The sequence below is a fragment of the Camellia sinensis genome, chromosome 1, assembly GCF_055761805.1.
Source record: "Camellia sinensis isolate YWXY chromosome 1, ASM5576180v1, whole genome shotgun sequence".
Classification (NCBI taxonomy): domain Eukaryota; kingdom Viridiplantae; phylum Streptophyta; class Magnoliopsida; order Ericales; family Theaceae; genus Camellia; species Camellia sinensis.
In genome coordinates this window covers 236702792-236716329 of record NC_138961.1, presented here as the reverse complement: position 1 = coordinate 236716329, position 13538 = coordinate 236702792, and the positions used below count along the sequence as shown (strand labels likewise).

The following is a 13538-nucleotide window of genomic DNA, read 5'->3' as shown; positions in this document are numbered from 1 at the left end:
CTGCTAGCCCGGTTTCTATGGGTCGCTCGTTTAGCTCGGGGAGTAAGGTCCTCCACAGACTGGCTCAACCAAGCAGGAGCTCGGTCATAGCAGAGGTGTCACGACCCGCTCCCCGTACCCCAGAGTTAAGTATCGTGATGGCCAATAACTGAAGTTACCTTCGGCCAATTCATAAACAAATTAATAAACGCGAGCAGAAGAATATTTAAGTGAGGGTACTAAAATAATCATTGGAGCTTCTATTTAATTACATTGCCAGAGCTGAACTATTTCTACAAGTGCTTTGTGCCTACCCCACACGCTGGCCCTGACATGTCACCTTAAAGTGGTAAACAACTATAAGCACATGGCAGAGTGAGAAATATTATACTAAGAGTATAAGGGCATAAAATTCACCATGAATAATTATGGGGTTAAACAGAGTTTGATATTAAAATACATAATATATATCATACAGAAATCATTTGACATATAAGACAAAAATTACGTAAATAACTATAACCACGGTACAGAACAAGACAGGGGTCACTGGAGTGATAATCAGAACAGCGGTCAATGGATCCATGACAAACAGGGGACCACAAAGCTATCAAGCAGGGACCAATGGTTATTTAAGTCCCCCAAGGCGTGGGACTCCCGTGGTAGTACTTACAAAACCTATTTGTATATAAGGTCATAGTCAAATATTCTTTCAAATATAAACAAACATATCCATGGGTTTTCTTTTAACAAATAGGGTTCAGAAAATAATCCACGTAACTGGAATAATAATATAGTTGATAATAATTTATAAAGCATAACTTGTATAAAATAGATATGGTAAGTCAAACATAAGTAAAATACATTTTGATAACCCAAGATATAATATAACTCACCTTAATTTTAATACCTCACTCTTTCTTTCCAACACCAAAAACCCTTTCACCGTCCATTATTTTTTTCTCTCTCTCATTTCTCTCCTTTTCCTTTCTTTCTCTTTACTTTTCCTTTCTCTTTGTTACCTTGTGAGCACATCCTCCCTATTATATAGAAAAGGCAGCCGTGGGCACCAAGCCACGGACTGCCACGTGCCATGCTCCAATCATTCTTCCATTAATTTAAATTTATCTAAATTAATTCAAGTTTATCTAAACTTAATTATTTATTTATATTTTAACTCTTAAATTTTTAATAATTATATTATTTTACAAAATTACTCATAATAATATATAAAAAATGATATATTTTCCCTAACTGTGATTAAATAATATTAGTATAAATTCTACAGAATAATTAAAAATCTGGATTGTTACAATCTTTCCTCCTTTTAAAATTTTGTTCTCGAAATTTGTTATATGTGCAACTATCCGCTGTGCACTCTGATAAATATATATTAGATTATTAGTCTGATAAAAAATATTACCTCAAAAAAAAAAAAACTTTACCAAAAACAACTCGCTGTTTAGTTGTCAAAAATTGGTTTGGGCCAAAATGAGAAATAATAGGTGACTTTAAAAACTTTTCACTCGTTTTATTTACGATAAAAAAATAAATAAAAATAAAATGAGACCACAATGAGTTGAAAAAATTTGAGATAAACTTTTCATTGATGGGAAATAGTTTCAAAATTAGTATTTTTAAAATTTGAACCCACTTTTAAAAAGTTGAAATGAAATTTTTTTTTTTTTTGAATAATGAATTAGAAATAATGTGTATTTAATTTTGGTGGGTCTTTGAGCCCGACATCCTTTATTTCTTTTCCTTCTTTTGCCATAACAAATATAAATTATACCTCATATCCTTCACAAATTATGCACAAAAAAAAAATTAATATATATATAAAATCATATAAAATTATAATATAATTAAATCGACTAACAAAATATAATATTTAGGTACTAATTACCCGCTATCCTTCTTCTTAAATGTGCGTGTGTCCCATGCTCCAATGATGGTTTATTTTATTTTTTTAAAACCTGGCTCTGATACCACTTGTCACGACTCGCTCCCTGTACCCAAGGGTTAAGTATCGTGATGCCCAATAACTGAAGTTACCTTCGGCCAATTCATAAACAAATTAATAAACGCGAGCGGAAGAATATTTAAGTGATGGTACTAAAATAATCATTGGAGCTTCTATTTAATTACATTGCCAGAGCTGAACTATGTCTACAAGTGCTTTGTGCCTACCCCACACGCTGGACCTGACATGTCACCTGAAAGTGGTAAACAACTATAAACACATTGCAGAGTAAGAAATATTATACTAAGAGTATAAGGGCATAAAATTCACTATGGATAATTATGAGACTAAATAGAGCTTGATATTAAAATACATAATATATATCATGCAGAAATCATTTGACATATAAGACAGAAAATTACGTCAATAACTATAACCACGGTACAGAATAGGACATGGGTCACTGGAGTGACAATCAGATTAGGGGTCAATGAATTCATGACAAACAGGAGACCACAAAGCGGTCAAGCAGGGGCCAATGGTTATTTAAGTCCCCCAAGATGTGGGACTCCCATAGTGATACTTACAAAACCTATTTGTATATAAGGTTATAGTTAAATATTCTTTCAAATATAATCCGTACATAATAATCCACATAACTGAAATAATAATTTATAAAACATAACTTGTATAAAATAGATATGGTAAGTCAAACATAAGTAAAATACATTTTGATAACTCAAGGTATAATATAACTCATCTTAATTTTAATATCTCACTCTTTTTTTCCACTACCAAATACCCTTTCACCTTCTATTATTTTTCTTTCTTTTCTTCCTCTTCCTTCTCTTTTTTCTCTCATTTTCCTTTCTTTCTCTTTACTTTTCCTTTCTCTTTGTTACCTTCTGAGCACATCCCTCACTAATATATAGAAAAGGCAGCCGTGGGCACCAAGCCACGGACTGCCACGTGCTGTGCTCCCATCACTCCCCCATTAATTCAAATTTATCTAAATTAATTTAAGCTTATCTAAACTTAATTATTTATTTACATTTTGACCCCTAAATTTTAATAATCATATTGTTTTACAAAATTACCCATAATAATATACAAAAAATGATATATTTTCCCTAACTGTGATTAAATAATATTAGTATAAATTCTACAGAATAATTAAAAATTTGGGTTGTTACAGGAGGGCTACTGAGCTCGGTTGTCATGAAGCTTGGCGAGGAGCACTGTTTGTCTCGTAAAGTAATACAGTCGTAGGAGGCTGGGTTAGTGCCGCCGGGTTGCCTGTTCGCACCAACGCCGATTGGCGGTTTGGTTAGGTGGTGCTTAGCTGAATTTGCGTTGACATGTAGGAGAGCAAGTCCACGTGTCAATGGGCGAATGGATACAGAGGTGAGCGCATGAAGTATATAGACGTGACTGCGCCCTCCATGCTGAGGATAGAACATTTTCTGGTGAGATAAACTTTAACATTGATTCAGCTCCTCTCTCACCCTCTTTTAGAGTGTGTGCTAACTTGACCGTCGGAAGGGTTTTCCGGCAACACACCGCCGGGTAGCTTGCCGCCGTTGTGTTTTCAGATTGATTGGATAGATACGGAGCTTGGACGCAAGGAGTACGGACAGCGACGAATATCTCCTTCTCGTACACCAGTTGTTAGGGAAAATATATGATTTTTCACAAGTAAATAAATCAAGGAAAATAAAAACTAATGCGCAAAAATTAAATCAACAGTGACACAAAAATTTTACATGGTTCCTTTAATGTGAGGTACGTCCACGGGACCAAAATCCAATTCCATTATCAACCAAAAAGTTTTTAAACGATTACAAATGAGACACGAATGGTCTCACAAACCACCCTTAGGTAAATTCTAAATAATCACAAATAAATAAGAGAAAATATCTCACTAAATAGATTAAAAATTTTCGAAATAAAATTATAGAAGACTCAAAATAACGCGCCTAAATCAAAACTGATAACTGAACCAGACGAAGGAGAGCAGCTTTATTGCTTGTTTATGAAAGCAATACACACATATCCACACCTTAACCAATTAACCTACTGAATAATGATCAACTTTGTTAACCCACTGATTTTTCCACAGGCACAACTTTGTTAACCCGCGGGCGGCGGGCCAATTCTACATTCCTATCAATGTGCATGTTAACATGTCAATGTGAATATTCACATTGTCAACGGGCCGGGCTGGGCCTACTCTGGGCCGCAGGCGAGCTTCAGGCAGCGGGCAAATTTTGCACTCCTATCAATATTAATGTTAACATGTCAATGTGAATATTCACATTGTCACGGGTTGGGCCAAGCCCGCCTCGGGCTGCGGTCGGGCTTCGGGCCGTCCACGGGCTGCGGGCCAGTTTTACACTCTTATCAATGTGAATGTTAACATGTTAATGTGAATATTCACATTGTCAATAGGCCGGGCCCGCCCCGGGCTGCGGGCGGGCTTTTGGCCGCCCATGGGCCATGGGCCAATTTTATACTCTTATCAATATGAATGTTAACATGTCAATTTGAATATTCACATTGTCAACAGGCCGGGTCGGGCCCACCCCGGGCCGCCCACGGACTGTGGGCGGGTTTCGGGCAGCCACGGGGCACGGGCCAATTTTATACTCTTATCAATGTGAATGTTAACATGTCAGTGTGAATATTCACATTGTCAACAGGCTGGGCCGGGCCTGCCCCGGGTTGCCTACGAGCCGTGGGCGGGTTTTGGGCAGCCACGGGGCGCGGGCCAATTTTATACTCTTATCAATGTGAATATTAACATGTCAATGTGAATATTCACATTGTCAACGGGCTGGGCCTGCCCCGGGCAGCCCACGGGCCGTGGGCGGGTTTTGGGTAGCCACGGGGCGGGGGCTAATTTTACACTCCTATTAATGTGAATGTTAACATGTCAATGTCAATATTCACATTGTCAATGGGTCGGTCTGGGCCCGCCCCGGGCCGCGAGCAGGATTTTGGCCGCCCACGGAACGCTGGCCAATTTTATACTCTTATTAATGTGAATGTTAACATGCCAATGTGAATATTCACATTGTCAACGGGCCGGGCCGGGCCCGTCCTAGGCCGCGGGCGGGCTTTTGGCCGTCCATGGGCCGCGGACCAATTTTATACTATTATCAATGTGAATATTAACATGTCAACGTGAATATTCACATTGTCAACGGCCCGGACTGGGCCCGTCCATGGGCCGCAGGCGGGTTTCGCGCCGCCATGGGACGCGGGCCAATTTTACACTCTTATTAATGTGAATGTTAACGTGTCAATGTGAATATTCACATTGTCAACGGGCCGGGCTCGCCCCGGCTCGTAGACGGGTTTCGGGCCGTCCATGGGCCAATTTTACATTCCTATCAATGTGAATTTTAAAATATGAATGTTCACATCATAAAATTGCTAACCGTTCAAAAAATATTTATAAGGGTATCAAAATTAAATATATGGGCATAAGTGTCCAAGAAAATAGTTTAAATCAAGAAAAAAGACTTTATGGAATAAAATTATACATACATGAGACTAAATGGGTTAAAAAATTCCTTCATAGACTTCTTGGGTTAAAACACTTCTAAATGAGATTTATCAATAATTATCCCTTTTATATATGGTTGAATCTTAACTTTTTATTAAAGTCTTAATTGTATCAAATAAATTATTAAATATCTATTAGGCCTATAAAAAATTAAATATAATATATAAAATATATTATATCCAAATTAAATTAAATTAAAATTCTTTTGACAAATCAATTGGATATCAAATTTCACTAAAAAGATACACCTCAACAATTATAGATTCTATTCTTTCATAAACGTTTTTATTCAAGTTGAAAGCTTTATAATATGAGTAATGCTAGAGGTCCCAAATATTCTATCAAAAGTTTTACCAAATGTCTCACATAGGTGTGGGACCCACACAGTGTGGGTCCCATGTGAGTCCCACACCCATGTGAGACATTTGATAAAACTTTTAGTAGAATTTTTGGGACCTCTAGCATTTTTGTTATAATATTGCTATTTTTTTACAAAATGAAGGACAATGAATGCTTACATGTTCTCAAGGCCGTCTTTCCGTATCTCAATAATGTGTTTCATTAAGGGCATGACTTCTGTTCAGTTTTTAATCGGACTGGACCGTACTGTTGAGTTCGTAAGGATTCATCACGGGTCCCGTTTTGATAATCTGAACTGTTCAATATGTAAAAATCGTCGAGTACTGTATGGCTGTTAAAAATCACGTTAATCGGATATCGATAACTATGTGATCAAATCAGTTTTGTATTAAAAAAAATGGACGGTGAATAAATTAACGGTTGACAAAAATCTATTTTGATCATATAGCTATCGTTATCCTATCAACGTGATTTTTTACAAACATATAATACTCGATGAGTTCTATATATTGAACGGTTCTGATTATCAAAATGGGACCCGTGGTGGGCCCTCATGAACCCAATAGTACTGTCCAAATCGATTCAAGACTGGACAGAAGTCATCCCTTTCATTAACCTCTTTGTCATTGGTCTGTAACATTTACTCGAAAAAATAATCTTACGAGAAAGAATACTTGATTATTTTGTATGGGTGAAAGCATCTCTCTAATTTATATCTCAATTCAAGAGAATTTAAAGAATTCGTAAAGTTTACTAGGAGTTTTGTTTTAATAATCTAAACTATTTATATTATAAGACTTTTTATATATATCATTCAAGAAAAGAAAAGTTGCATCAATCAAATATCATAATATTTTTATTTATCATATTTATTTTTAAAAAAATAAATGATTTATTTTCAACATAAATTTGTTGTCTATTTTTTCGGAACAAATGCAACAAATGAAAAAATTATAATTTGGATCCATCTAATATTTTGTTATGAATTGAACTCATTACAAAATAAATAATTTGAATCATGAAAATAAAATTCGTAATAGACACTCTCCTTCTCACTATCAAACAAAATCTCCTCCCTATAACTCCAAACAAACGGGGCCTTAGCGTTTGGTAGAATTTTTTAAGAGCTGATTTGGCATAGACTATATAATCCATCTTTTTGTCTATTTATCTTTTTTCCATCACATCACCTCTCTACTTTTCTGTATATCTTTTCGTAAAAAGACAAAAAGTGCACTTTTTTAGGACACCCCAAACCAACCCTAAATATGATTTGAGAATTGAGTTGTATTTTGAGTTTGTGAGTTTTGGAATTATGATTTGAGTGTGGAAAATTTGTTTGGTTATGAATTTTGAAAAGAGTTTTGAATTGAGTGTGAAATTGAGTTTTGAATGTTTGATGTGACATGTGAAATAAGAAAATTGATTTGGTTATGGATTTTGAAAATAATTTTCAAAACTTATTTTAAATTGTTATAACTCATAACCAAACATATTATTCAATACTCTATTGAAAATTCTGATCAAAGCTCATAAGCAAACTCTTTTTAAAATTCAATTAAAAAGTTAATTATAAAAAAAAATTACATTAATCATTTTTTAATTGAAAAAATTACAAAGGAAATTATTTTTTTTATAATTGAAATAAATATTCAATTACTGATGTCAAACAAATTTTGATTTGTATATTTGGTTCGAATTATTTTTCTTTTCATATTTTTTAGATAAGTTTTTTTTTTTTTTTTAATAATTATTGGCACAAATAATTTGTTGTTTATTGTTTTGTTATGTTCAAATAAATGGCCAAAATATATTAACAAATGATATAGGAGTGAAAAAAAAAATCTTGCTTGTTTCCACTTTTAAAAAAATATTTTTCAGAAAATTCTACTTTTTATTTTTCGTATTTTTTATTTTTACTGAATTTTTTAAATATTTTAAGTAATTTTTTTACTTTTTAGACACACCTAACATAAATACACCTAAAAAGTAAAAAAAATTGTAAAAAAATCTTTTAAAAGTTCACTAAATACCAAAAATATTAAAAAAAATACAAGAATTCAGTACATTTTTTATATTTTTATGTATTTATTAATTTTTTAAAATATTTTTTCACAATTTTTTTACATTTTAGATACGTCTAAGTAAGGTGCATCTAAAAAAGTAAAAAAAATGTTCACTAAAAATAAAAAAATATGAAAATCAAAAAAATAAATTTTTAAAAAACTTAATTCAAAAAACTCAAACAAAACACACTGAATATCATTTTTGTAACATCTACTCAATTTATCACACACAATTTAATTTTATTTGATTTATTAAATTTTTGCATAGTACCCGGCATTGATGAAGATGAGTCAGAGGCTTGGTGAAGCTTTATGAAGTGAGCTGATCAACATTCATTACTATCCTGCAAAACAACCAAACCCATGCCAACAATGATAGAGACCACTAATTTTAGAGTTTTAAAAAAATTAATAATAACATGACACTTAATAAAAAAAAAAAAAATACAACATCAAGACCAAAATATCAAATCATTTATGGTGGGGGTCACTGCCACATCATTAGTGATAGCACTAATTAGTGCTCTCACTCATTTTCCAACCGATGTATATGTTCAACCACCTCCATTATTGATAAATGAATCTTACAACCATCCATCACCGACACCTACTGTCAAGAATTTCTTCAACTGAAATTGAGATCTTGTTTCGGAACAGACTGTTTTAATAATTTTTTAATTTTTTAGTTAAAATATGAGGTAAAAAAAATTAATATGTTTGGGATGACTTTTTGACTTTTTACGAAAAGATATGTAAAAAGTAGAGAGAAAAGTGAATTTTTGACTTTTTGGTATAAGTTGTTGACTTATTTATTTTTTTAGTAACTTTTTAACTTTTAGGCTAAAACAGCGACTTGCCAAACAAGGCCTGAGTTTATAAGAAAGCCTATACCAAAGCCATTTTGAAGACAAACACAGAAGAAAAATGTTTAAAAATTCAGTGAGTTGTAAATTACAAAGCTTTCACATTTGAAGGTTGGCGAGGAGAAGCCAACAAAGCCATCACAGATCAGCTAAACAGATCACTCACAGAACCCCACTGCCACCGGTCAACCTCTAGGTCAACCGATGGGTTATCCGACCGGTCAACCGATTTTAGCTCAGTCCAAGCCTCAGTTGAAGTTTCTTCCATTTCGTTTCCCTATTGCTTACATTTTCACTCCATTTCCTTACCTCACATCAGAAATTTCCCACCTCCAAAACCCATCATTCACACTGTAATCATGCCTAGAATAAAAAAAACGAGACTTGAACGTGGTGAAACCTCTAATCTGAGGCCACCACGCCAACAACAACAACAGAGGGAGATTGAGCCGTATTTGGCCCGAGACAAATTAATTTGGGAATGAAGGTGCAAATTAGTGAGATATATATAACCCACACATAATTTCCAGACGAATTTGTGATTTACTTACCTCTTTGTTGTCGTTGTTTCGTTTCCCGGAGGGTGAATCTTCCACAACGCACAAAGTGAAACTCCGTTGATTTCTGGGAGCTGGTAGATGCGAATTTATGGATGGAAAGGGGGTTCACAGACATGGTAATGATTTGAAGCTCACAGTTTAGTTCAAAGAGAGAAGACGAGACCCGTGAAGAATCTTAAGCTTTGATCTTTAGCTTTTATTTTCTCTGCACGTAAAGTTTTTCAAAAATTGCGAAGACTGAAGAGAGAGAATATGTACGTTTGGAAGCTTTTTACAGTGGAGATTGAACAAAGGGAGAAATGTGCCAAACGGGAATTTGAATATCATTTTGAACTCTATGGTAGAATTATATTTTCAAATATGTATTCAAACGTCTAGCACAAATAGGAAGGTGAAAATATAGTTTACGAGCCTTACCAAACACAGCCTTAAGTTCTCTAAAATTAGATATGTGAATTTGAAAAAAGCCTTTTAACTCATTGTGTGTGTCTATGGAAACATTTGAAGCATTTGTCAACATTAGGCATCAACCAAATATAGTGAGACACCCAACAAACTTCAAATTGGAAATTACAAACTTTATAGATATGCATTTGTCCAAACCAAACACCAATTGACCAAATACAAAGACACTCAACTCAACCCAACGTCATATTGAAAAAAAAATTTACATGAAAGAAAGAAAGAAAAAACACCAAAATTATTGAATCCCGGCATTTATTTGAAAAGGGAAGGGTGGGTGATCGAGATTTTCAACAGAATGATCAAAAATCAAGAAACAACCACCAGTTAGGCAGTCTCTGCAAGCCTCAACGTTTCAATAATTCCCATCAATGCCTTCTCAGAGCTCCCATTAGCATCTTGAAAAGCCTTCCTAGCTTCTTCCTCAACCTCCATAGCTCTATTCCTCAACTTCTCATCACTCATCAGCTGTTTAACCTTCCCTCCAATCTCTTCCCCTTTCACCACCCTCTCTCCACCCCAACCCCAATCTCTCACCCACACCCCAAACCCAGCATTCTCGACCACCTCTGAAATCACCCTCTGGTCGCCGTGTGGAGGCCACGCCAACAGCGGCACGCCGTACCGAGCCGCTTCCATCACCGAATTCCATCCAGCGTGGCTGACGAAACCCCCAATGGCAGGGTGTGCTAGAACTTGCTCCTGATTTACCCATGCTTTCACTACGATTCCCCTGTTTTTTATCCTTTCCAGAAACGAATCGCCAAGCAAATCTTCAATCTCTTCGGTGTCTTCTTTGTCTACTTTGCTGGATTTCAAAACCCACAAGAATGGACACCCGCTTCTCTCTAACCCATCTCCAAGTTCTCTGATTTGGTCCTTTGACATGGCTGTTCTGTTTCCGAAGCAAACGTACACCACAGATTTAACACTCTGGTCGTCTAACCATGAAAGTTGTTCTCCTTTTTCGAGCTTGTAAGGCTCTAATGGGCCAATTGGGTGAACAGGTGGGAGGTTACTTAAGACTCTGCCATTGTTGAGTGCAGCGAGTGTGTCGGGTTCGAATCGCTCAAAGGTGTTTACCAAAATACCTTTCGCTTTCGGTAGAAACAGAGCGTTCGATATTGCAAACGACGTGAAGAACAGAGTTGGATTGAAGAATGGTGGAGGAATAGTTGACAGAGGCAGTGGGGATAAACCTGGGATGTGCACATAGTCATCGGATTCACCGAATTTCGGAGAGTTTTCATTGATCAAGTAAGGAAGGTAAGCCAGGAGAGAGAGAAATCTAGCGCAGGTAACGGAGAGAACGTAATTGGGTATGCAGAGTTCCTCAAGAATAGGAGTGAGAGTCATGGAAACAGTGAAATCAGAGAAGATAGCAGAGAGAGGTGGAGAGGAAGATAACAAGAGAGGCTTGAGAAGGTGAACAACAGAGCGACTAATGGCTTCGAATTGAATGAAGAAAGGGTCGTCGTTGGTAGAACTGGGGGGCTTACGGGGAAGGATTTCAAAATCGAGACGATTGATATGTGGGTAGGTGGAGAAGAAGTTAGAGATGGTGGTGGACTCAGCAGCAGAGACAGTAGGCTTGACTGCAATTAGAGTTACGAGACAGCCTCGTGAAGATAGCATTGCGGCTAGCCGGAGGGCCGGAGTCAGATGACCCATGCCGGCGCCGGGTAGGACAGCAACATGAGGCGATTTTCCCGAAAAATCGTCGGCGTTCGCCATTATCGGTGACGCGGAAACTATTTTTTGATCACCCATCTTTGTGGATGATTCTGTATTTTTCTTGACTTCGGTTCGACTTATATATACACTAGGGCCATGTTTGTTTGGGCGGACTGGATTAGCATTCCCATGACTAATAGTCCTAGGATTATGAATCCGTTGGATTATGTATCCTATCTTAACTAATAGTCAAGTTTAAAATAATTAGTCCCTACTTCAATTGTTTAACCAAACATCGGATTAATAATTTTATTGGACTATTAGTCCAATCCCAAGCTCATGTCCACCCAAACAAACATGCCCTAATAGTGATGGGTGTCGGTGGCATTTTGTTTTAGAAAAATAAATTGTTACGTATATGATTGAATTCTAAACTATATGATTGTCCATGAAATCAACATAGAGATATTTCGAAAAAAATTTAAAAATGAGACATCAATACATTCTTTTTTTAGAAATTATTTTTTGCTCTTTACACTGTGTTTAGTTAGGAGATTTAAAAAGAAATTTAAAAATGATAAGAGAAAAGATATGTAAAATTAAGTAAAATATAGATATATTTTATTCATATTTTATCTTTTTTTTTTTTTATTCTTTTTAAATCCTTTCCAAAATACCCCAATCAAACGCCTCGTTAGTTTAATGTCATGTGGTTACTTCCACATGATATTCATTGCTTTAAAAAATTAGACCCAAGACTTTTTGTTAATTTTTTTGAAAAGGGAAAAATACTAGTCAATGTAATTGTTCAAAATTAAATAATTCTCAATGATAAATTTTATAAATTTTATAATTTTTTTTATATATTTGATTTATTTTTTTAAAAAAAAAAACTTCACTGGATTGTAAATTCCATTTTTAAAAGGGAAAATCGGTCTAGGGTCCCTCTCCCACTTTTCGTAATGGAAGAGGTCCACAAAATTATATTATGATGTCTAAGGTCCCTACAGAGAAATTTCATATCCCCCACCCTTCAAACCTCCATAAACCAATTCGATGATTTGTCTCTCAATTCTAGAGAGAGAATCTAGAGAGAGAGAGCGCCATAGTTGCATTGCAGATCTGTTGAACAGACATGGAGGTTGCCTACTTCAATGATTCTCAACGTGAGGCAACAAACGATGATGGTGTAATTGCTGGACTCAATGTAATGCGTATCATCAATGAACCCACTGCCGCTCCTTCTTGGCAGCCTCTCGGATCAGATTATCGAAGAAATCTTCGATTGTTATCAGACATATTTACCCCCACATGTATTGACTTTGCCCAACTCCAGTATGGCGTCCCAGAAGTCCATCATCCACCGAACCTCATTTTAGAGAGAGAATCTAGAGAGAGAGAGCGCCATAGTTGCATTGCAGAGCTGTTGAACAGACATGGAGGCTGCCTACTTCAATGATTCTCAACGTCAGGCAACAAAGGATGATGGTGTTATTGCTGGACTCAATAACCTACTGCCGCTGCCAGGCGTCCATACACGATTGCTTGAACACTGGCCATTAGTTTCGCTATCTCTCGACCTGAGAAGCCTTCTGTCTTCTTGGCAGCCTCTCGGATCAGATCATCGAAGAAATCTTCTATTGTTATCAGACATATTCTCCCCCACATGTATTGACTCTGCCCAACTCCAGTATGGCGTCCCATAAGTCCACCATCCACCGAACCTCATTCTTCGAATCTACGAATCTCTCACTCCTCCACCACTATAAACGAGATTGAAAAACATTTTAGAGACAAACCGAGAATAAGACAGAGTCTCTATATACAAACCCATGCCAATTTCAGACCCTTGGCCTCATTTTTAGCAAACTCATTTCCTATAAACAAGAAAGGGACAAATTGAGAGTGTGAATCTGAGGAGTTCTTACTTTAAAAACCCCGAAAGCTCTGAAAATTGAAAGCACTTTGCGTATACACTGACTTTTCCATCTCTTTGCGAATTTCTCTGGGTTTGGGAAATTTATTTGGTTTAAGTGAATTTCT

At 35.9% G+C, this 13538-nt stretch overlaps 1 protein-coding gene across 1 annotated transcript; it reads right to left on the bottom strand.

The window, feature by feature from the left end:
* Positions 1-9922: 9922 nt before the first annotated feature.
* Positions 9923-11642, bottom strand: LOC114256993 (UDP-glycosyltransferase 708G1). Its single transcript, XM_028196706.2, has one exon. It carries the CDS (start codon positions 11589-11591, stop codon positions 10149-10151), a length of 1443 nt encoding a protein of 480 aa, XP_028052507.2. The 5' UTR covers positions 11592-11642; the 3' UTR covers positions 9923-10148.
* Between the last annotated feature and the right edge of the window lie 1896 nt (positions 11643-13538).

Excerpts from the sequence above, each read along its gene's own strand:
- LOC114256993 (XM_028196706.2), bottom strand. The coding sequence starts at position 11,591 with ATGGGTGATCAAAAAATAGTTTCCGCGTCACCGATAATGGCGAACGCC.